Here is a 24,648-nt window from a genome sequence, read left to right as displayed (position 1 = left end):
CTTTGAGCTCCCTTTTCAGCCGAGGAAATAAAAAAAAGAAATTGGGATTATCTGCACAGAGTTGCTTGAGTTCTTCACAAACTTCCACTCGGTGTTGCTTTTGCGCATCGGTCAACACTCTGGGCACAAGTTTTGCGCAAATCTTCCGCATGGCCAAGTCTTCCGATACAATCTCGTGAACAATCGTTTTCGGCAAGTTCAATAATTCCGACATTAAGCGAACATTCATTCGACGGTCTGAATTCAATAATTGGCGCACACGAGTCACATTGTCGTCCGTTCGCGATGTTGACGGGCGTCCTGCGCGGGCCTCGTCGGCGACCTCCTTCCGACCTTCTCTAAACATCTTGTGCCATCTGTTTGACTGCGATTTGGAAAGGCAATCGTCCCCGAAAACTTTCTTGAGCATTTCAAAAGTTTCCAGCGGCGTCTTGTCCAGCTTCACGCAAAACTTTATCGCATAGCGTTGCTCTATCGTTCTCTCCATCACAAGTTCGACGCGACCACTAAGCAGAGGTTCACAGAATAAGCCGTCCTAACCCTCCAAGCGCATGGAAACAATTGAGCGACCTACCGTTGGAAAGCTAAGGGTACCCCCCTTCCTCCCCAACCGGTCCCATCGCTCTGCGATGTATAGTCGCGTCACAAAAAAATGCGACGCATTACTTTCCGGACAAACCCAGCATAGCCACCAAGTATAGCATTTAACATCAGAAAATAGATAGTTAATACAGAGTGTCCGGTAACTAACGGACCAACGATCACAAATGCATCCTTTGGCCAATTTGGGAACTATTTTTCCTCAGCGAAAATGTCGAAAAAGGTCATCATTTTTTACAACTTTCTAATATTTGTCATTATATATCTTTATAACTAAGCCTCAAATTAAAATTTTATTGACCTGAAATTAACTGAAAAATGTAATTATGTTAGACTTTTAACTCCAAACCGTTTAGTTTTCAAAAAACCTATTTTTTTCAATCGCTTATAACTCGAAAATTATTGACTTCTCAACATTTTTGCTAAGAAAAAATTGTCTCCAAATTGGCCAGAGAATCCGCCCTTAATCATTGGTCCGTTAGTTACCGGACATCCTGTATATTGAAATAAACAAACACGAAATAAAGTGCGTTATGTGGACGCTGCTTATATATATATATATATATATATATATATATATGTAAAATATGTGTAATATTTTATTTGTAATGTGTATTATATTTGTAATATATTTGAGAAATAATATATTATTATACATGTATACTCATCAAACTAAAAATCAATCTAATTTTATTAAAATATTTTCATGAACATTAAAATAACATATTTCTACCTTCCCCCTATTTAATTTTTTTATATTACTTACAATGAAGACTTTAATATATTTATCTCATAATGTGATTCATATGTAAATGTCAAAGGTATAATACGAACATAGATGATAGTGTGTGCCAGTTTCAAGATTCAGAATTATTTTCGTAGATATTCTTTAATGACAGTTGTTTAACATAAAATTAAATAAAAGTAATTAAAATTATTAAATAAAAACACAAAGAATGGCGCACACACAGGGCGCGCTTGTGTCGTTTGCTATGAATAAATTTTATAAATAAAATATATTTAGAAAACAATATATGTACACATATTTATATCTGACTAATTAATGACACAATGCTCTTTAAAAAAAAATTTTAACGCAGGTATTTTTTGGTGAAAAACATCATAATTTATAAAAACGTAGATATTTGAGAATCGCCAGACAGAATTTAAAAAAGATAAGGATCTTCTCTCGACCATACTGGCAAATATTATTTATTCAATCACAACGTTTCGACTCTTCTTTGAGTCCTTATCAAGTAATCTAGATATACATAGACAGAGATTAATACAATAAAAAACAAATCATTTCACTACCTTATGTTAATAGCTTAGGCGATATCGATCGAATTTTTAAAAATATTGGATTTAATGTTGTTCATAATGTTCCTAAAAACCAAATCATTTAATTACACTCGGCAAGGATAGACTGCCTACAGATAAAAAGACTAAAGTAGTTTACAAAATTAATTGTAATGATTGCAACGTGTCATACATCGGACAAACAAAGAGACATTTATGTACACGTGTAAAAGAACATTTCAGCAACATCAAAATGCATTCGAGTAATTTATCAGTTATCAGCAAACATAAAATTGAATTTGATCACGATTTTGACTGGACTTCGCCTGTTATTTTGCATAGTGAAAAACACGTAAGAAAAAGAGAAATCGCTGAAATGTTTTTTATTAAGAATAATAATAACGCTATTAATTTGCAAAAGGATACCGACAATCTAAGTAATATCTACGACAAAATAATAAAGTCGTTTAGTCTCCAGTAACTCGTCTAAGAGTCTTGACGTGTTGTCAAACCGACATTATGTTTGTTCTTGACATCTTAAAATTATAATTTTATTTTTATTTTTACAAGTATGTTTCGCTTCATTTTATCATTTTGTAATGTTTGTAAAATTGTTAGTAAAGTAATTTTGTTTGTTATTGTATTAATCTCTGTCTATGTATATCTAGATCACTTGATAAGGACTCAAAGAAGGGTCGAAACATTGTGATTGAATAAATAATATTTGCCAGTACGATCATAATTTATATTTAATCTTCCAATCCCATTTTGGTTTATCTTTAGTAAGCGTCTCCATTCGAGGTTTAATAGTAATATTTAAACCATCATACGCATTACCATTTTTCACTGGTGTCCATTTACAATCAGCTGAAGTTGGTGTTGGATTTCTGCAATAAATGTATCTAATTATTATTACGCGATTGTACTATGGGTTACAAATAATATTTGTAAGAAATATCAAGAGTATGATACCCCGTTTTAGCAAAATCTGTCCACAGCTGCGTTATGTAATTTATTATTCTATAATCTTGCGACTCTGGTGCAGCTGGTGACAAACCTAAATCTTTTGTCATATAAGGATAAAATAAGTAACCCAGTTCCTCGATGTGAGCTGTGCCTGCGAAATTTGTTATGTAAATTAATCTCAAAAGTTGATAGTTTTTCCAACACATTACAGAAGTGCAATCTAAATTTATATTTAATGTTGTTCAAATTCTTCTTAATCAAATTTTTCCAGTACTATGTTTGTCTTCTTTCAATTATATAGAAATTTAAAGACATTTAATTTTACTTTATGAGCTCACTTCTCTAACTCTTCTCTAACTCTAAGATTAAAATCCAATTCTTACATAGCCCTACATTAATAAATAATTAACGACACAATACCTGGAAGTTGAATATCAAGTATGTTTTTCATAGGAGAAGTTTCACTTTCATATGAAAAATTGTACAAGTAGATCGGCTCGTTAACACCAGAACTCATTTGAATATTAATTGCTTCTATAATGCCTCCATAGAAATGCTGATCGCCGATAAAATCAGAATAATTCATTATAGTTTCCTCTGACACCGCTTTATTACCAAAATATAACGATCGTAATTCCGATATCGATATTTGTGGTAATTGAGACAAAATTCTAGGATGTATGATTTTCTTGAAATCAAAATCAACTTCCTTTAGAGTCTCTTGATTTATATCTAGAACGATTTTAAATAAATATGTAGCTCTATTATTTTAAAACAAAACAATTTGATAAATAATGATTCTCTGTGCATTTAATACTTGATTGATAAGATCTTGAAAATTATTGATATTGATCAAATTTATTATAACATTGTACATATATCAAAATATTTTTAAAATATCGCAAATCGCCTTTTTATGAAAAATTTTATGGAACAGTGATTGATACACTAATAATACTGTGTAATAATAAAAAGCAAAAGCACATATATATACTTACAACCAAAAAATTTGCCTCTTATGAAAAAAGTGCCTTCGTGGCTAGTGTATCCGAATATAAGTGGCATTTTAATTCCATTGCGTAATAATTGTGATGGTTCTACTGGTAAAAAAGGATTCGATGACTCGGAATCTACAGTAGGTGTAAATGAAATCGAAAGATTTAAGCGAGCCTGCAAAAAGATTATATATATATATATTTTTTTTTAAATAATATATAAAAAATAATTTATAAATTTTTAAAAATTTTTAAAAGAAAAAATTTTATTATTAATAATATTAAGAGCCGACATATATTTCTTAAAAAATAATTTATTATATTAAGAGTTTAACAAGGCTCTGTAATATAAATATAAATTTAAAGATATAAGACAGGCAGTAAGAGCCAACTCGCGGATGACAGTGCGTTATCCTAACGAAACTAAATTTTTCGTTAGGATTAAGTATCTGTGCACAAGGCACTAAATTTTACTTGGTCACGGCCAAGATTTAAAATATGAAATAATCTCATATTTGAGATTTAATTTCAATAACCCTTTCACCCTCCTACGGAAATAAGTAAATGCAAGAGAAAAATATAGATCCGAAAGTCGCTGAATCGGGAATCGAACCCGAGACCTTTCGCTTGCCGGGCGACTGCTCTTCCAACTGAGCTATTCAGATCCTTTCGATTCTATACTTTTCTCTGCTATATGTAATAATGTTGATAAACAAACGCGTTTTAAGCCAGCGTGTATAAATTAAGAGTTTAACAAGGCTCTGTAATATAAATATAAATTTAAAGATATAAGACAGGCAGTAAGAGCCAACTCGCGGATGACACTGCGTTATCCTAACGAAACTAAATTTTTCGTTAGGATTAAGTATCTGTGCACAAGGCACTAAATTTTACTTGGTCACGGCCAAAATTTAAAATATGAAATAACACATATAGCAGAGAAAAGTATAGAATCGAAAGGATCTGAATAGCTCAGTTGGAAGAGCAGTCGCCCGGCAAGCGAAAGGTCTCGGGTTCGATTCCCGATTCAGCGACTTTCGGATCTATATTTTTCTCTTGCGTTTACTTATTTCCGTAGGGGGGTGAAAGGGTTATTGAAATTAAATCTCAAATATGAGATTATTTCATATTTTAAATCTTGGCCGTGACCAAGTAAAATTTAGTGCCTTGTGCACAGATACTTAATCCTAACGAAAAATTTAGTTTCGTTAGGATAACGCACTGTCATCCGCGAGTTGGCTCTTACTGCCTGTCTTATATCTTTAAATTTATAATTTATTATAATTCATCAAACATTATTATTGCAATAATCGCAATAGCCCAAATAACAATTTTTGAGTGCAAAATTTGCGCGTCTTATGCATATAAACCGTGTACGAGATTTGCCTGAGTTTTGCATGTGGAATATGTTTAGTCGTACATATTACACGCAAATGTTTAGCTTATGTATTATTTGATACACCAGCAAATCACGTGCGAATGGATGTCAAATTAAAAAAATATGCCAGTGATGTGATAGTGACAGCAATATGCTTGTTAAATAGTGCTCATCTTGCATGCTTATAACGTGCTAGCATTTGCTACATATCACTATGACGAGGCACTAAGATAAGGTTTTGCTTGCACAGTATAAACCGCTTTTGCATCCAATGGCTAGGTATTTGCATGCAAAATATTTTCTGGGAGAACGTTGCAATATTTACTGCTTTTGTCAAAAAGAGCTGCACTTCTGCTTCTCTCAATTTTCCTGCGTCTATCTCTTTTAAAAATTTGCAGGCGACTTCTGTATCTGAAGTCGCTTTACCAAGTTTCTCGGCTAACTGCAGACCCTTATTGATGGAAGTGTCTCGTTCAGTGAAAGCCCAAGTATTATTCACGGCGCCACTTTGACATATTGCTTTATGAAATAAACCTGTTAAGCACACATTTACACATAATATAATAGTATTGAGTGATATATATATATATATATATATAGAGAGAGAGAGAGAGAGAGAGAGAGAGAGAAATCTCATGATAAAATCATATTAAACTTTTTCAAGTGCCAATTATACAGGCTTAAGAAAGTTATTTTGTAAAAGTATCTAGTTACAGTTATATAATTCTTTTCACTGAAAAAATACGTAGTTACAGTTCTAATAACTCAAAAAGTAACGAATCATTACTTTTCAGTTTCTTTTTTGCAATGACTCTATATTACATTTATACTATATATATATATATATATATATATATATATATATATATCAGGGTTGGGAAGTAACGAGTTACTTGTAACGAAGTTACAGTTACAGTTACTTTTTTTCGGTAACTGTAACTTAACTTCGTTACTTTTCTCCATCTGTAACTGTAACTGTAACTTAGTTACATTTTTTTAGTAACTAGTAACTATTTTAACAGTTACTTTATTAGTTACTTTTTTTGGAAACATCCGCTAAAAGTATCGTTTAAGTTTGGTAGCCGTTATATTGTTAAATTAAATTTTGTTAACAGTAGCATATAGATCTTCATATGATTTAATCTTTTACCTAAAATTTTCATTTTGTGTACATAAAATAATATAACACATAATTAAAATCGACCAATCACAGTCAAATATTTAAAAAAATTCTTAAATGTAATAATTGATCGATTTGCTTCAAGAATTTTTTTAAATACTTGACTGTGATTGTGCATAAAATGTAAGCTCCTTATATTTAAAATAATGTATAATTATTTTTAAAAAGTAACTGAAAAGTAACGACTCGTTACTTTTTGAGTAACTGTAACTGTAATGAGTTATTTTTTAAAATCAGTAACTTGTAACTGTAACTAGTTACTTTTTCAATAAAATAACTGTAACTGTAACTAATTATTTTTACAAAGTAACTTTCCCAACCCTGATATATATATATATATATATATATATATATATTAATATATATATATATATATATTTAATATATTAAATATATTTAATATATATATTATAATAAATATATTTATAATTGAGTCAAAGTGGAGAAAAGCAAAGCTATATATATACAGGGTATCCGATAACTAACGGACCAATGATTAAGGGCGGATTCTCTGGCCAATTTGGAGACAATTTTTCCTTAGCAAAAATGTTGAGAAGTCAATAATTTTCGAGTTATAAGCTATTGAAAAAAATGGGTTTTTTGAAAACTAAACGTTTTGGAGTTAAAAGTCTAACATAATTACATTCTTCAGTTAATTTTAGGTCAATAAAATTTTAATTTGAGGCTTAGTTATAAAGATACATAATGACAAATATTGGAAAGTTGTAAAAAATGATGACCTTTTTCGACATTTTTGCTGAGGAAAAATCGTTTCCAAATTGGCCAAAGAATTCATTTGTAATCGTTGGTCCGTTAGTTACCGGACACCTTGTATATATGGTATATATATATATGGACTCAAATATATATAGCTTTGCTTTTCTCCATTTTGACTCAATATAAAATAACTTAATCAGCGTGTTTTTAATTTTCAATTATCAATTTATTGAAATCAATTTTTTATTATTAACGTAATGTATAAATTATCAGTATGATAAGATTAGATATGTTAGCAGTTATCTTCTACGTAATTTTCGATGACGTTTTTATAAAGTGCAACATTATACAACAGTTTGCAATCGAGATTTAAATTAAAATTAAAAAACCTTTAAATTAAAAATGTTTGCTATAGCAAAGTTTACTTGAAATTAACTGATTTACTGCTCTATTTGCAATGCCAGATTTGCAAAGAGCCTTTTATTCTAAAATAGTAATGTTTAAATAATTTTGTTGAAAAAATATCGATTGGTCACTGAATGTAGCATATCATTTTTGTTTTTATATAATATATATAATGTGTTCTTCAATATTCTTAACATATTCCTAATATATCAATATTAACTATTCTTTAGATTCGTACCTTTAGCTAATGGCGAAATAGTCAGATAGTGAACAATCGCTGCACCCGCACTTTCACCAAAAATTGTGACGTTATCGGGATCTCCACCAAATTGCGATATATTTTTTTGAGTCCATCTTAACGCCATAACTACGTCTTTTAAGGCCTGATTTCCCGTCGCCAGTTTATTATATAAATTGAGAAAACCTAAAGAGAGAATGGAAGAGACACGTCTCTAATACGTTTAATAAAGTTTATTTATACGAATTAAACAAATATATTTAAAAATTTCAGCAGTTAAATTGATTTTACCGAGATTTTTTAATTACTTATAATTTAACAATAAAACGTGTGTAATAGCTTTCTTGATAAGATAAATAAGATTTTTTATTAAAATTCATTTCTTTTAAGAAAACAAAATTATGAAAAAAGTTATGAAAATTGGTTATTTTTTTAAAATTGGTATTTCTTTTTTAGAAAACAAATCATATATATCACGTAAATTATTTGGATTGTGGAAAATAAAAATGCGTGTGTACATGTTTATTTTGAAGAAAAAAATAGATCATCGAACGCAAGTAACAAAATAATTTCGATCTAACTATAATAATGTACCTAAAACACCTAATCTATAATTCAGGGTAACGAGTACCACATCCTTCCGAACGATATGATCGGGACCGTAGAAAGACGCGTCGCCAGATCCCATAAAAAAGCCACCACCATGTATCCATACCATCACAGCGCGTTTCTTTAAAGGCGCTATGTCCGTGGTGTACACATTCAAATAGAGACAATCTTCGTCGCCCATGACTTTGTTCGTGAAAATATTCACCTGAACAGCGATGTTTCTGTCCTTCGAAGCATCTCTGTCGCCAGACCATGGTTCCGGTGGTACCGGATCCTGCAATAAATATGTAAAATTCATCAGTAAATTACATCAAACACCTGTAACAATAGATATACATGCAAATACAAAAGGAGGTATGAAAGGGGTTAATAAGACTCTTATTAACCCTTTCAAAAGTTATAAGAGATAAATGCAAACGTATTAAATGTAATACAAACTTGTTTCTAATTCTTCTCTCATTATTTTGAACATTTCTTTGGATCATCTTCAGCAAATTGACTAATAGAAACTTTAGATGTCTTGAAAATCTTTGTTGTTAGTCAGAGATAAGTATCTTTTATATTTTACAATTTTGTAAAATTATTCAATGAGTCATGATCAGTTTATATTGTTGGTCAATTTTAATGAAGATAATAGTATTAATAATCTCAACGAGAAATGACTTATCAAATTGATATCGAATCAACGTTGAAAACATATATCGAAAACTACATGATATATCATGGATTTCGATTGATTTATGTCACAAGTCACAACTTTCGATGAGTTATCGACTCAAAATACGTCGATTTCGACTCAATATTAATTATTTTTTCTCATTATAATAATAATTATATATTTAATTAAGAAGTAAGAATAGTATCTTTCTTATGTGGTAAGTGCGGAAAATAACAAATTATGTTGCGCGTGAAGTTGCCGCATGAGCCGAAGGCTTATAAATCGTACTCGTATGATTACAGCACTCGCCTTTGGCTCGTGCTGCAAATCACACTTGTACTCATGTGAATGCATCATAAGCTAAGGTGAATGCGGCAACTTTACGCGCGATGTATTCTGCACATGCCACATACAATATATTTTGTAATGCCTATTGCGAAAGTTCGATTTGAGATGCTTTTACTCATGTACTTATCTCTCGATTTTATCGGTAATAAAGTCTTTGTGGCAGATTCAGCTGCTTCTATACGTTTTAATGGCGTGAACGGTCTTGAACACTCGTTTCTTTTATATCCATTTAATCCTTCTTGAATAATGAAGATTATAACAAATTGACGTTTTATCTCGCGTGAATTTTGTTACGTTCAAATTTGTTATGTTAATCGAGAAATGGTAAAACAAAAATCAACCAATTAATTGAAGAAAGAAGATTTTTTTACGCACTATAGTGCAGTAAAGTAACCATAGTAACTTATATTATTGTACTAGTGCAGTAAAGTAAATCATAAAGGTGCTTTTCTCACACTAGTGTGATAAAAAGTAAGGCATACATTGAATCGTTGAGAAGTAAGTCATTTTCCGCACGCTAAACAGCAATCGAAAATCGATTTTTTGCGACAGACATTGCAAAAAATATAAATCTTTTTCTTGTATTATTATACATTAAGATAAATTATAATTTATTTACATTTCACTGTGTTTAATACCACTGACAAGTGTCAATACTATTCGTAAAATACATTAAAAATTGTCGTTTTGTTAGATAAATGCAATTCAGCCAACATTTGTATATATTGATTTATAATACGATTCGCATAATACGAATAACAAAAGATATATAAATTATAATCATATATAAAATTAACTTTTATTCTTAATATTTTTTTGTAGTCAAATTTTTATTTATATTGATAAATATAAATACTAATATTAATTAATATTAATATATGAATTTTAAATCGGCCAATAGAGCCCAAGCGCGAAAAATTAATTCTTCGGAACTGTATCTCTTGGTTTGAGATTACTAAGTTCCATATATAAATTAATCTCGAACTTACATATGGAGAAAAATAGGCGAGAAAAAGATTAATTTATATTTGGAACTTAGTAATCTCAAACCAAAAGATACAGTTCCGAAGAATTAATTTTTCGCGCTTGAGCTCTATTGGCCGATTTAAAATTCATACATTATTATTATTATTAATATTGAGAGCCGACATATACTTCTTATCTGATTTTATTTACGCCTGGGCCTAATCATGGCGTTATTTACTAACATCTACTAAAAGACAAATGAAAAATATAGGATCGAAAGGGTCTGAATAGCTTAGTTGGTAAGAGCAGTCGCCCGGAAAGTGAAAGACGCGGGTTCGATTCCCGCTTCAGCGATTTTTTAGACCTATATTTTTTTCGCCTATTTTTCTCCATATGTAAGTTCAAGATTAATTTATATATGGAACTTAGTAATCTCAAACCAAGAGATACAGTTCCGAAGAATTAATTTTTCGCGCTTGGGCTCTATTGGCCGATTTAAAATTTATATATTATTATTATTATTAATATTGAGAGCCGACATATATTTCTTATCCAATTAATATTTAATTCGTTGTTTATTTCAATTTGTTAAACATAATAATTAATTATAATTTTTTAAAATAGTGGATAAATATTATCCAGATAACATATGCATTCTGTACTCATATTGTACTCATATTTCTTATAAACATGATGACAAAAATAGATGCAGATTCATATACTACTCAAAACACGAGTTAATAAAGTAATGTCAATATCTGAGCTCACATTTTTCTTCATATATGTAGGCATTTTTATATATTTTATTTTAGCCGTGTATAAGAGAAAGGAAAACGAGAGAGACGTTGATTTATTTTATTTATATTTTCGTTTACTTGTCCTTCGACCGGTTTAATTTAATGTGTTGTTACATTTTTATTTATTTGTGCGACCGTAAACCGAATCTCTCTCGTTCGCCAAAGTTATTGTTTTTCGTGAAGACTAGACGATCTAAGCTGTTTAAATGAAAATTGCTCCGATTGGTCCTATACTTTGAGGTGGGAATACTTTTTGGACAACGCGTATAAATACGTGGATCTTTGAGAGATCAGGGCAGATCAGATCATAATTATAGTCATCATTCTGACGGCGTTAACCACAGCGAAATCTCCGACGTTTGTAACGACTCTACGATATATATATATAGAGGATCGCAATAAATACATTTTTTAACTGGAACATAATACATATATATATCACTAATCTTTAATCCACATCCTGATTAAAATTAATAACTCGAGCGATATCCATCTGTGTGGAATATGAGGACCGAGCATATGGCGACGACGATATAAAAGGCCATTAGGCGCCAACATATATGTATATATGTAACTTGTGCTCATGATACCTATCATCATAATATAATTATAAGACATACGTACATGTGATGAAATCTGACCATCAGGCATTGCTATCTGGGTTAAGAGGATCATAAACGGTTGGCCGAACTCCGACGGATGCTTTGAAAAGTTTTTTGATTTTTTCCTTTTTTATAAAAAAAATATGAGGTTAGATAATGCTTTGAAAAGTTTTTTGTTTTTTTTCCTTTTTTATCAAAAAATATGAGGTTAAATAATGTTTCGTGATTTTTCTCGCGTGTAAAGTCCCGGGTATAATTTGAATCTCCACGGGCGACGCGAGCTGAAGCACAGGCTTCTAGTTTTTATTTAATGCAGCAGTACGGACGCGATGGTATGTGTGAGAGAGTTGATTGAAATAAACTGGAATCACTTGATCCTTGTATAATACTGATTTATTACAAATATGCGCGACTATGTATTGCGATGCGCTTCTCGAGACATGAAGATTAGCAAGTGACCTGTGCGAATTTCTCTCGGGCCGCACAGGCAGGCCTTTGTTGTCAATCCGAAAAGCCCCGATACATCCCGAAATTCCGCGATCGAAATTTAGACCGTTTATGTTCACGTGATTGACCGTTCCTTCGTTCACGTGACAGGACCAAAACAAAGTGAGACAATGATGCGTGTATGTATATATAAAAGGAAAACAATATCTCTCGTCTCGACCAGCACATCCCAACAGATACATGTCCAACAATCGTGCAAATTCGTGAAATATAACAATATGGAATGATAATTCGAAACAGATAAACTATAAATCTATATATTTACTAGCTATATAGATTGTTTTTTACCTGAAATTAAAACGCTTTGTCTTTTGTTTTATATTAATACTTTAATTTGTACAGGAAAAAGATTTATCAATCTGTATAGTTTCATATTTCTTGATTACAGAATAAGAATTCATAATTCTGTAATCAAGAAATATGAGACTATACAGATTAATAAATCTTTCTCCTGTACAAATTAAAGTATTAATATTAACAAAGGGCGTTCTAATTTCAGATAAAAAACAATCCGTATAGCCAATAAATAGATTAATTTATAGTTTTATCTAACTTATATTTTGTCGATAAAAAAGAAGAAAAGCAAAAGACTTCTCAAAGCATCTGTCGGAGTTTGGCCAATCGTTTAGGATCTCCTTAAGAGAATCGTTTAGAAAATGACGAACTCCGACAAAATAGCAGCACACATATCCAAAACATATGCACGTATACATAACGCACGCACACGTACGTACAAATCATATTTTTAATTACAAATTTTTATTAGATTTCTAACCCAGCCAAAAATGATAGTTAAATCGACGTTGAATCGACGTCGAATCGATGTCGAATTGGTCAAATTGATATCGATTCGACGTCTTTTCAACTGATTATTTCTGACTTAAAATCTAGGTTTAGAGGATGACAGTGCTTTCTTTCGTGTCCTCTAATCCCAGGGAATGTGCATTTTTATTCGTACAAAGTGTATATGTTTTATATAAAGCACATAATATGATGAGGTTAACAGTTTGTCTGCAATTCGAGATGTTATATCGAGATAAAAATAGAATAAGAAAAACTGTTTATTTCTCATTTTTAATAACAAATCGAGTTTCCCTGGGATTATTGATGCATGTATTGCAATTGTACAGAAGTATTTTTAATTCCATCATATTAAGAAAAAGATATACTAGAAGTACGAAAATATACGATTGAGAAAGATTGAAAGGATCCTTAAGGGGATTCTTCGCGACTGTTTGTTTTATCGACACAGTCGCGAATACACTTTGGACGAATAAAAATGCACATTTCCTGCAATTAGAGGACACAAAAGACAGCACTGTGATCCTTAGATTAGAAGTCTAATAAAAATGTGTAATTAGAAATACAATTCGTACGTATGTGTGCGTGCGTTGTGTATACGTGCATATGTTTTGAATGTGTTGCTATTTTGTCAGAGTTCGTCATTTGCTGAAGAATTCCCTTAAGAGTAGACATTTTACTATTATACAATTTTTTGAGTTAGTCAAAATAAGGGACTATAAAAAGTTCATGTGGCAACATGTAATTATTATTAAATTATAAAATTATCTTTACATTATCTAAGTTTGGTGAAATAGAACAATTTTTCATTTATATTTGCATTTTAAATAATAGTTTTAAAAAATGATTAAAAAAGAAATGAATCAAAATAGCATCAATATCGATAATTGACTAATGCAATATCGGATGTCTCTAAAAAAATATGTAAATTTGCTACATTTAAAAATCTGGCGATGAATTCGCGTCACAAATAATCTTTTCCTTTAAAAATGTTATAGAGCACAGACTTCGAAATAAGCATAAAATTTTGAGCATTATTTTGGTACGATGTAATGTCGATGATTTCGACGTCAATTAGACATCGATTTGATGGGTCATTTCTCGCTGGGATCACTTTCTGTACTCACTTGAAATCTGAGATTACCCACTGGAGGTTTAGCATACGGTATCCCACGAAAGGCAATGTAATGTTCGCTATGGACACTTTCCTCGGCGATACCGATTAATTTCCCTTCAGTCACACGTACTTCTACTTGGCTCATGGCGAATAACACTGAAAAATGAGCGAGTTATGATTTGCCTTACGCAACTCCACTCACTTTTATAACTTGGCAAATAATAAATATTTATAGATATATGCGTGTTCCTCTTATCGTAAAAGATATGCGATATCAAAATTACAGTTTGTATCGATATTGATGTTATTTTACGCATATTTAGATAAATGCAAAGATAAATGAATAATATTTTCTTGTTAGAGAAAAAATGTAAAATGTTGCTGCTATTAAAAGTATTATATATTCATTGTAATAGCGGTAAGATTTTGCTATTAATTATAACTGTTCGTGACTGCAAGCAAAATCTGTTTTGTCGCAGAAGAGAATTTTTTTATTTAACAAAATTAGTTTTTTTTGTATCTATGCAATAATTAATAAACTTTAATTATTATGGCAACATAAAATACATGTACAACTATTGTATATCAACGAGCACAGATGCTTTTCAATGTCATTCCTTTGAAATAAAATATTAGATACTATGCATAGCTATTACAAAATTATGATATATTTAAATCCTTATGTAGGTATATAATATATTATATGTATAAGGTAATATGTATACCTTATATGTATAATATATAATAATTGCAGGTAATATGTATACATTATATATAATATATATCATTATATATTATATATAATATATATAATAATTATCGATAATATGTATATATTATATGTATAATATTATATGTATCCTAAAATTACATTCCTCAGCAAAAATGTTGAGAGAGGTCATCACTTTTTGCATGTTCGCAATTTTTATTATCATATATCTTTGTAACTAACCCTTAAATTAAAATTCTATTAAAGTAAACTCTTGACTACCTACCCATATAGACATATTTCAGCAGATTGCCTGCATAATGACAGAATTTTAAAATTCATTTATTTAAATGCTGCATAAACATTGAAAAATGCGTCCTATGACATGAGTATATCAGCAAGTGAAAGGATCTTCTAATGCTGTAAAAATTGCGAAAATATGCTGCTTATTTCATCAGAAATATAATAATTGCAGTTTTGCGTTTATAGTATTATATAGTGAAACATATTGCTATTTTATAAAATAAACGAATATATGTTAATGACATCATAATGCACAATTAAAATTTATTAAAATGATTCGTAATTTTATGCTGTTCTAATTGCATTAGAAAATATACATAAAATGTTTGCATACTATATATATTCAGCATACTTGTTCATCTGGGGTAACCTAATGCAATCTAATCTTAACCTGAAATTAACTGAAGAATGTGATTTTGTTAATATTTTATTTTCACAAGACTTAGATTGCAAACAACTTTATTTTCAATCGTTTATAACTCGAAAATTATTAATGTCTCAAAATTTTTGCTGAGGAAAAACGTCTCCGAATAATCTTATTAGGAATCTCCTTAACAGAGGGTATCTGGTAATTTTTGGAACATCTTGTATATATACATTTCTCTAAAATTCGTAGATATAATACTCAGCAAACCAATATGTAACTGTTACATATAGTAGGGAACACATGAAGAAAACAATGTTATAGTTCACTATTATATGGTATAGTTATATAGACGAAATACCCAAGGAACACACTAAAGTCAAGAAAAAGTCAAAATAATTTTATTTTGATTCAAAATAGTCATGATTTTTCATGTGACGAAAATTTGATTTATCATGATATCATCACATATGTTGCTCAGTAACGAAAAAATGATCGATTTTACACTGGCCCTGCAAATTTCATGTTTTACTAGATAAATGTGTAATATTTTCAATCTTCTTATACATATATTGTAAAAAAGCTTTTATAGGATTGCGGAGCACAGACAATTACATAATGTAAATAATCATTAATCAGAATCCTTCATTTTCTAAATCTTCAAGACTTTCATCCTGAAAATAGAAATGAAGGATTCTAATTAGTTGATTCTCTTATGCATTATGCATAAGTTTGTGCTCCGGCTCTTAGACTGCTTTGGTTCCTATATTACTACAATAGGATGTCTTTTTGATGTTTTCATGACATCAACAATATCGTCAAATTTTGAAACTAAAAACCATCATATCAAAGCTTTTGGATAACATCATAAGAACGCAAATAGATAATGATGATAACAGCAAAGTAGCATATTAATAGAAATAAGCTGAAACATTAATCACGTAAAAAAATGTGATAAATTTGCACGGTTGATAAAGTGTAAATGGCTACTATAATATGTGCACTTAGGAAAACAACTTACGCATAAATTAACTTTTATCGAGATGGACTTTGTAGAGTAATTTTTTTCCACGAAAGAGACTTTTGTAGTTTCATATCTAACCTTAAGAAAGAGCTCTATCATCGTATGTTAACAAGCATGTACATAAAAAATTGTGTACAAGATTTGATGCATATAAATACATGAGATTCTAGGGATTACGAGAGATGGGAGATTGAAGTTATTTAAAAAAAATTAAAATTGAAAGATTGAATGAACCCAGCAAACACCGATATATAATTGTTACATTGCTATAATAAAACGGAATATAACAGGTAATATAACGTGTACGTTACATGTAACATCCATGTTAGTTGTAATTTTCCACTCATAGATGTAACATTTTAATATAACATATATTACATTGTAGTTATATTGTAATTATATACCAAATAGCACATTGATGTATTGATAAGTCAGTGCTATCTTGGGATATAATGACAATGTAACTACAATATAATATATGTAATATTAAAAATGTTACATCTATAAGTGGGAAATTACAACTAACATATACGTTACATGTAACATGCTTAAGTATATAACATTTATATACTGTGTTTGCTGGGAATTAATAAAGAACTTTCTTAAGTTCTTCTTTCATTGACTTTACTTTCGAAGGATAAAGATGAAGAAATAAAATTTACACAAATATGGTAGCTCGTAATCTTATAGCCAACGCCTTATATTTCTCTTCCTCTCCTTTGCGTCAAAAAAGAAGAAATGACAAAGTGGATTGGCAAAGTGGAACGTCTTAGTGCTTAATGGATCGCGTTACATAGATGTAAAAAGTTTCAGGTCATCAAAAACAAAAAAATTAATTTGGATTCTTATATACACTTCTCAAAATAATTAAGGGATTAAAAAAAATTATCCAAAAAAATAGGCAAATTTTAAATAGCTGTAACAGCATTGTTTTGAAAAATGAGAATTTAAAATTTAAAAAAAGGTTTCAAAGCTTTAAATCTCTACCTTCGCGCTTTTTTCATTTTTTTCAATTCGAATATTTTTTACATACAGAAAACGACGAACATAATGAAATAGAAATGTTTCTTCTCACTTTGTAAACGTGTCGCATACACAAGATAATTAAAAAAAAAGTTGTTGATTGACACTCTCGTGTTAAAGTCTGAAGTTTTCCCTGCAAAATTGTTTTTTAAAATTGAAATTTTGATTTTTCCTTATCAAGTTATCGCAAATTGAAAAGAAATGGCATTTTCACTTTGATCAATCAACTCCGTTAAAAATTATCGTACAGCAATTTTAGGAATAGATTCTTAAAGCTGACTCTTTGCTCTATAGTATCACATAAAAAATAAATTTTTTCCATCATGTTCCCAATTTTTGCCATCATGTATCTTTATAACTAAACCTTAAATTAAAATTTTATTATAGTAAACTTTACTTGAAATTAATTGGAGCATATAGTTTTTTAATATTATATCGTAGTAAGTCAAAGCTCTTATTAAATTATAATAAATCTGATAAAAGGTTGTTAAGAGCAGTAAACATAAAAATTCAAATTATGTTAGAAAGCGAAGTCATATATAAAAATAATATTCTTTAATCTAATGTCTAATAATGAATTACAATAAAAGGTGACAAAAAATAATTAAACATAAGTACTCTTTAAATATAAATACAAAGCGAACGTTTCGGTCAATGTTTTGACTATTATCAACGCTGATTAAATTCTGAATTTAAAAACTAATAAACGGTGTCATAACGGTAATATATACATTAAGCATAGTCAAAAACGTCATAGAGTATGTAACGCATTAAAAATACAATGATAGATATAATGATTGACAAATATTATCGTAAGAGAAAAAGAGAACATGATGTAAAAATGAAAAGCAATATTCCTCCAACATAGTCATAATGTGATGGTTAAAATTCGTAAATTGTGTTTCTATTCCGGTTATTAGACCCGATAGACGACATAATGATTTGAATCCTATAATGTTATTAAATATTTATTGATTTATTTAAGCTTAATAGGTTGTACGAAAACGAAGATGTTTATAGACTTACATATGATTAGATTGCAACGTGAAAACAGTAGTGTAGGAACATTGATTCTTGAGATCCGCACACTTATAATGTCACAGACAAAGTGATCGAAAGGTGAAAATAAGCGGTGTTAACTTATTATATTTGTGTATCTATTTTCAGAGTTTCGGTAGTTTACCAATACTGTCTATATATGTATCAGGTAAACATTCTGTGTCCGTTTGCAAGTTCAAACTATTTGTTTGTCTTTTAATATAAATTATCTCGGAGATTAATCTTTTTCCGAGGAAATTTTCTTTATCAAGAATTTTTACTTCATTCCATTTAAATTCGTGGTTGAAATCGAGCCTATGGTTAGTTATAACAGATTTATTTGTTGTATTTCTATTAATGTCAAGTTTATGTTCCGAAATCCTAATACTTAATTTACGTCCCGTTTGGCCCACATATGATGCATTACAGTTTGCACATTCAATTCTATAAACAACATTGGTATTGGAAAAAATTGGAACTTTATCTTTATGCACTTTAATGTGTTTATTTAACTTATTTAAACTGAAGTAGGAGAGTTTCGTATTAAGATTCTTTGTGATATTTTTAAATTGTTCAGATATAGTTGGTAAATATGGAATGGTAAAGTATGAATTAGGTGATTTTTGAGTGGAAATACTATTGTTAATAATGTTGTTTTTATTGATCAGTAATTTTAAACGTTGGTTTATGGTTTGAAAAATTAATTTAGTAGAGTAGCCATTATTAATTAATATATCAATTATCAACTTTAAGTTCTTGTTATGGAAAATTGGGTGCGATAATAAAAATGCTTTGTCAACCAATCCAATTATTGTTCCTCTTTTTTTGACAAGGAGGATGTTGTGAAAGTTAATGTAGATACCTACCAGAGAAAGTTGATTTATGGTACCAATCCGTCTTAATAGAATTATTTTCTAAAATGAGTGTGACATCGAGAAAATCAAGGCTATTATTATTGTTATATTCCAATGTAAACTGAATTCTATTGTGAAAGGAGTTGAAAATGTCTAAAGTTTGTTGAATTTGATGAGATGGAACAGCACATATAACGTCATCTACGTATCTAAAATAAATAGGTGGTGTAAATGTTAAAAGATTGAGCGCTTGCTTTTCAATGTCCTGAAGTACTATATCCGCAATAATAGGTGAAAGTGGCGATCCCATAGAAGTGCCAAATGATTGTCGGTAAAAAATATTGTTAAAAGTAAAAAATGAGGAATTTAAATTAAAACTAAGTTTAATCCTGCCTTAAATTCTGATTTCGGAATGTCGCAATTCTCAGCCAAATATTGCCATCTATCAGAAACACTTTTTAATGCCAGATCGATTGGAATATTCGTAAAAAGAGAAACAACATCTAACGATATTAGTTTGAAATCATTGTCAATATGAAGATCTTGAATTTTGTTGATCAGTTCATAGCTATTTTCTATATGGTTATTAGCTTTTGGAAAGCTGTTTTTCATAATTTTATGTAAAAATAGAGCGAGATCGTAGAGTGGACTATTAATTGAGGAGACTATAATTCTGAATGGACAATTATTTTTATGGATCTTCGGAAGGCCGTATGCTCTCCCCAAGTAACCCAAATCTCATTTTGACCAAAGCTGATAAAGGTAATGTCACTGTTGCTTTAGACAAAAATGAATACATATTTGTCAATCATTATATCTATCATTGTATTTTTAATGCGTTACATACTCTATGACGTTTTTAACTATGCTTGATGTATATATTACCGTTATGATACCGTTTATTAGTTTTTAAATTCAGAATTTAATCAGCGTTGATAATGGTCGAAATATTAACCGAAACGTTCGCTTTGTATTTATATTTAAAAAGTACTTATGTTTAATTATTTTTTGTCACCTTTTATTGTAATTCATTATTAGACATTAGATTAAAGAATATTATTTTTATATATGACTTCGCTTTCTAACATAATTTGAATTTTTATGTTTACTGCTCTTAACAGCCTTTTATGAAATTTATTTTAATATTATATTTCCATGAGGCTTAGTTTGCGAAAAACCTTTTATTTTCAATTGCTCATAACTCGAAAATTATTGATGCCTCAATATTTTTGCTAAGAAAAAATTGTCTCCAAATAATAAGATTTACTTGTATATTTTCGGTGTGACACTATGTCAGATACCCTATATATGTATAGTGAATTGGCAAATAAGTTTGTTCGGTTTTCGGTTCGGTGCAAGTTTATTCTAATTTACTCTTTTTTTCTCGATGCTATCGCGCAACTCGAATACGCATTTGAAAGAGATATGTTTCACATAACTTTTTTGCGAATTTCGGTTTGATTAACATCCGTATTCTCGGTCGGGCGACTGGAGCGGGATTGATTAAAGACTATTATCGTTTTACGAACGCGGAATAATAAAATTGATGAAAAAATGACAAGAGGTCATCGATAAAAATAAATTTTAATCAATTATGTATCAACTATTTTTATCGATGACCTCTTCTCATTTTTTTATCAACTTTATTATTCCAGGATCGTAAAACGATAATAGTCTTAAATCAATTTCGGTTGGGCGACTGAAGCGGGGCGCATCATTGACGTCGGATCTCCAAAACGGTATTCGGCAAACTATTTTTGGCATACGCGATTTATTAAGGCATTATCCCCATATACACGGCACCTCTTTGTATGAGCCTCCGTATATATATATACGTATTGTTATATATATATATATTATTGTTATATATATATATATATATATATATATATTGTTGTTATATATATATATAATATAATATATATATATATATATATATATATATATATATATATATAACAACAATGTATTCAAAAAAGGCCAACTTATCGAGCAATATATAAGATAGTGACTAAGAATCTTGCTAACTGTTAACATCTTTTTATTCCTTGCTAACGGTTAACATCTTTTTATTCCTTGCTTACTTTTGTCAATTTTACATTGTTCATTAAAACAATGGTGAATGTTGTCGGAGGTATGCAGTGAATTTGATTTACTGTATTAATTTATATTGCATTTACTTTTGATTTACTTGAAAAGGGCTGCAATGACAGCCGAAACGTTGTATTTTAACTAATTATCTACAATAAATGATTGCCAGTTTGGTCGACTTTTACCATTGAGGAAAGATTTTTATTAATTATTACTGGCAAACCTTAAGGATTTTTATCTGTAATATATAAGATGTTGTATCCAATTAAAATTTATTCTATATATATCTCAGACAATAAACAATATATTAAAAATACAAAACAAACCCTACATATATATAAACGTTTCAACCGCACGCGGTCTTCTTCAGTATAACAATGTTAAGTACTTTATAATTCTTACAAAAAAAAATAAATTATAATATTCTTAAAAAATTACTATTAGTCCGTTACTTCGAGTCGAGAATTTATAAGAAATTTATGCGTGTTTCAATTTGTCATATTTAATTTATAAATGTATTCGCCGTGATGTGATCTTATGATGTTAGTCGGATCTCGTAAATTATTTCTTCGTTTCTAAGTGAAAAATTCTTAATATCCATAGGCGCCGTGCTTAACAAATAAATAACGATTAACGCATGTCCACTAATAAATAAAAAGTCCTTACATGATTTTATTATGCTTACTTTATGTCGCTTCTTTTCACAGTTTTAACACCAGTTTTTTTTTTAAATTGAAAATATAAAAAAAAGGAAACTAACAGTCTAACAAGACACCTTATTTTGAACTGTATTTAATCGCAAATTATGTGTGTTTATATATGATCGGATAGATTTGCCTAAACTGTTGATGTCCTATTTGTCTTATTATTATTTTGTGTTTGCTAATTTGTCTAAAATATCATAATAGGATTTGCTGAGTAACTCAGCGTCTTTATTTAAATTTAACCCATTTTTTTTGTTTTTTAATATGTAACATCTCTGAGATGAGTCTTTTGTATAATTAATTTCCTTATTCATAATTAATACATTATCCCAGTTGAATGTATGGTGTTCTTTTATTATATGTTCCGAAATTACCGAGTGTCTCATCGAATCCAACTTGATATTATTTTCGTGTTTTTTCAATCTCGTCTGTAATTGTCTCTTTGTTTGGCCCACATAACATGCATTACAATTATTGCAATTAATCTTGTAAACTACATTAGAATTACAAGGATGTTTAATTTTATCTTTTTGTGTTTTAATAATTTTATCAAGTTTGTTAAGGCATTCATATCCTACTAAAAATTCTGTATTTTTTATCGAGGAGACAATCATTTCAGAAATCCTATTTATATATGGAATAACAAATAATTTTTTAGTTGCTAATTCTTTTACTGTATTTTTTGTTTTTTCTATGTTTGTTTGTCTTTCTGTAATGCTTTTTTTAGCAATGAGGTATCCTATTCAATGATTGATTTTGTTAAAAATAAGATCCAGTGGGTAACCGTTGCTTATTAGTATGTTAATAACTACCTCTAAGTTTTTATTAAAAAATTGTGGGTGTGATAATAGCAAACATCTATCTACTAAATTATAAATTATTCCAATTTTGTGACATTGTGGATGATTAGAAAAAAAATAATAAAGTTTTTCCTGAGAAGGTTTCTTTTTGGTACCAATCTATATATATTGTATTGTTCATAATTTTTATTGATAAATCTAAGAAATTCAAGCTGCGGTTAACCTCCCGTTCTACTGTAAATTTTAGTTTATCATGATAATTGTTAAAATTACTGATTATCCGACTCATATTGGTCGTAGAAATGGTCAGTATTATATCATCTACGTAACGGAAATAAAACGTGCATTTTAAATTTAAAAACCGTGTCCTCTAGATCCTGCATGATCAAATCAGCTATAATTGGTGATAATGGAGACCCCATCGGGGTCCCAAAAGTCTGTTTATAAATTGTGTCATTAAATGTAAAAAAAGTGGATGTCAAAATGAATTTTATACCTGGTATAAACTCACTTTTTGGTATTCTAGTATTTTTTCAATATGTTCCCATTTATCATTAATATTTTAATTGATATATATATATATATATATATATATATATATGTATGTATGTATGTATGTATGTATGTATTTATTATCTTATTTTTATATATTATTTCAATTTTTTTTAATATTGTATCTTATTAATTGCGCTAGGGCATTTATAGCCAAATCATATCAAAATTATTAGTTGCAAAAATATGAGCGTATTCGAAAAATGGCAAATCCAATTTTTATTTAAAAATTTAAAGTAGAATTTGCGAGTTTAAAGCCATATATTTACATATTAAATTATTAAAATTGTCTAATTCTGATCCATATATACTAAATTTGTATTCGAAAAATGCAAATTTATATTCTCAGAATGCAAATTTGACGTATAATATTTTATTTTTAATTATTTATAACGTATAATATTTTATAATTTCATATTATTTAAGTAGAAATTTAAAAACTTTATAATTTGATATAGCTTCAAACGCGTAAATTCTCCGTTTAAAGTTCATGTTTCACCTCTGTTGCTTTCATAATGTGTACTATATTATAATCTCGACATTTTCATGTGCTGTGACATTTTTCAATTAATTTTTACACAATTTAAATATCTTATTTTAAATATGCACATTCTAAATATAATGCTATTAAAAATATTTTTGCATAAAAAATACAATAATAAATATAACAAATACACAACACGTTCCTTTTCACTTACATGCTTTTTTAACGATGATATTTGTGATCTTTAAGTTTTCGAAAACACGATCACTTTGAAGAATCACGAAGAAAAAGTTTACGTCTTAAATAAAATTCTTCAAATGTTCTTCTGAAGTATTTGTCTGGATTTATTAAGCCCGCTTTTGTTCCAGGAGTGGGGAAAGAGATACATAATTTTCTATCACTTTGTTATGCAATATTAAATTTCAGTCACGTAATGGACATATTATGCAATCTTTGCACGCATCAACATACTGTTCGCTGTTCTCACAAATTTAATCGCACAATTTGCTTGTGCAATTA

At 29.3% G+C, this 24,648-nt stretch overlaps 1 protein-coding gene across 3 annotated transcripts; it reads right to left on the bottom strand.

Annotated features, from left to right (window-relative positions):
• Positions 1-1,273: 1,273 nt before the first annotated feature.
• Positions 1,274-24,433, bottom strand: LOC114937449 (juvenile hormone esterase-like). 3 transcript variants are annotated; one of them, XM_029310901.2, is made up of 9 exons: positions 24,344-24,433; positions 14,194-14,339; positions 8,373-8,661; positions 7,779-7,964; positions 5,564-5,772; positions 3,864-4,035; positions 3,286-3,597; positions 2,872-3,016; positions 1,274-2,786 (listed from the first exon to the last, which is right to left on the bottom strand). In XM_029310901.2, exons 2-9 carry the CDS (start codon positions 14,326-14,328, stop codon positions 2,636-2,638), a joined length of 1,599 nt encoding a protein of 532 aa, XP_029166734.1. In that variant the 5' UTR covers positions 14,329-14,339; positions 24,344-24,433; the 3' UTR covers positions 1,274-2,635. The 3 variants fall into 3 exon arrangements, with proteins under 3 accessions (XP_029166734.1, XP_085344986.1, XP_085344987.1); XM_085488860.1 differs by lacking the exon at positions 24,344-24,433 and adding an exon at positions 15,179-15,245; XM_085488861.1 differs by lacking the exon at positions 24,344-24,433 and adding an exon at positions 11,781-11,883 and having other exon boundaries at positions 14,194-14,286.
• Positions 24,434-24,648: the final 215 nt, after the last annotated feature.

This window comes from Nylanderia fulva, unplaced genomic scaffold (genome assembly GCF_048542155.1).
Source record: "Nylanderia fulva isolate GAGA-0341 unplaced genomic scaffold, ASM4854215v1 Scaffold73, whole genome shotgun sequence".
In the NCBI taxonomy this organism is placed as follows: Eukaryota; Metazoa; Arthropoda; class Insecta; order Hymenoptera; family Formicidae; genus Nylanderia; species Nylanderia fulva.
Note: the sequence above shows the minus strand (reverse complement) of the source record. Positions and strands in the feature narration are given on the sequence as shown.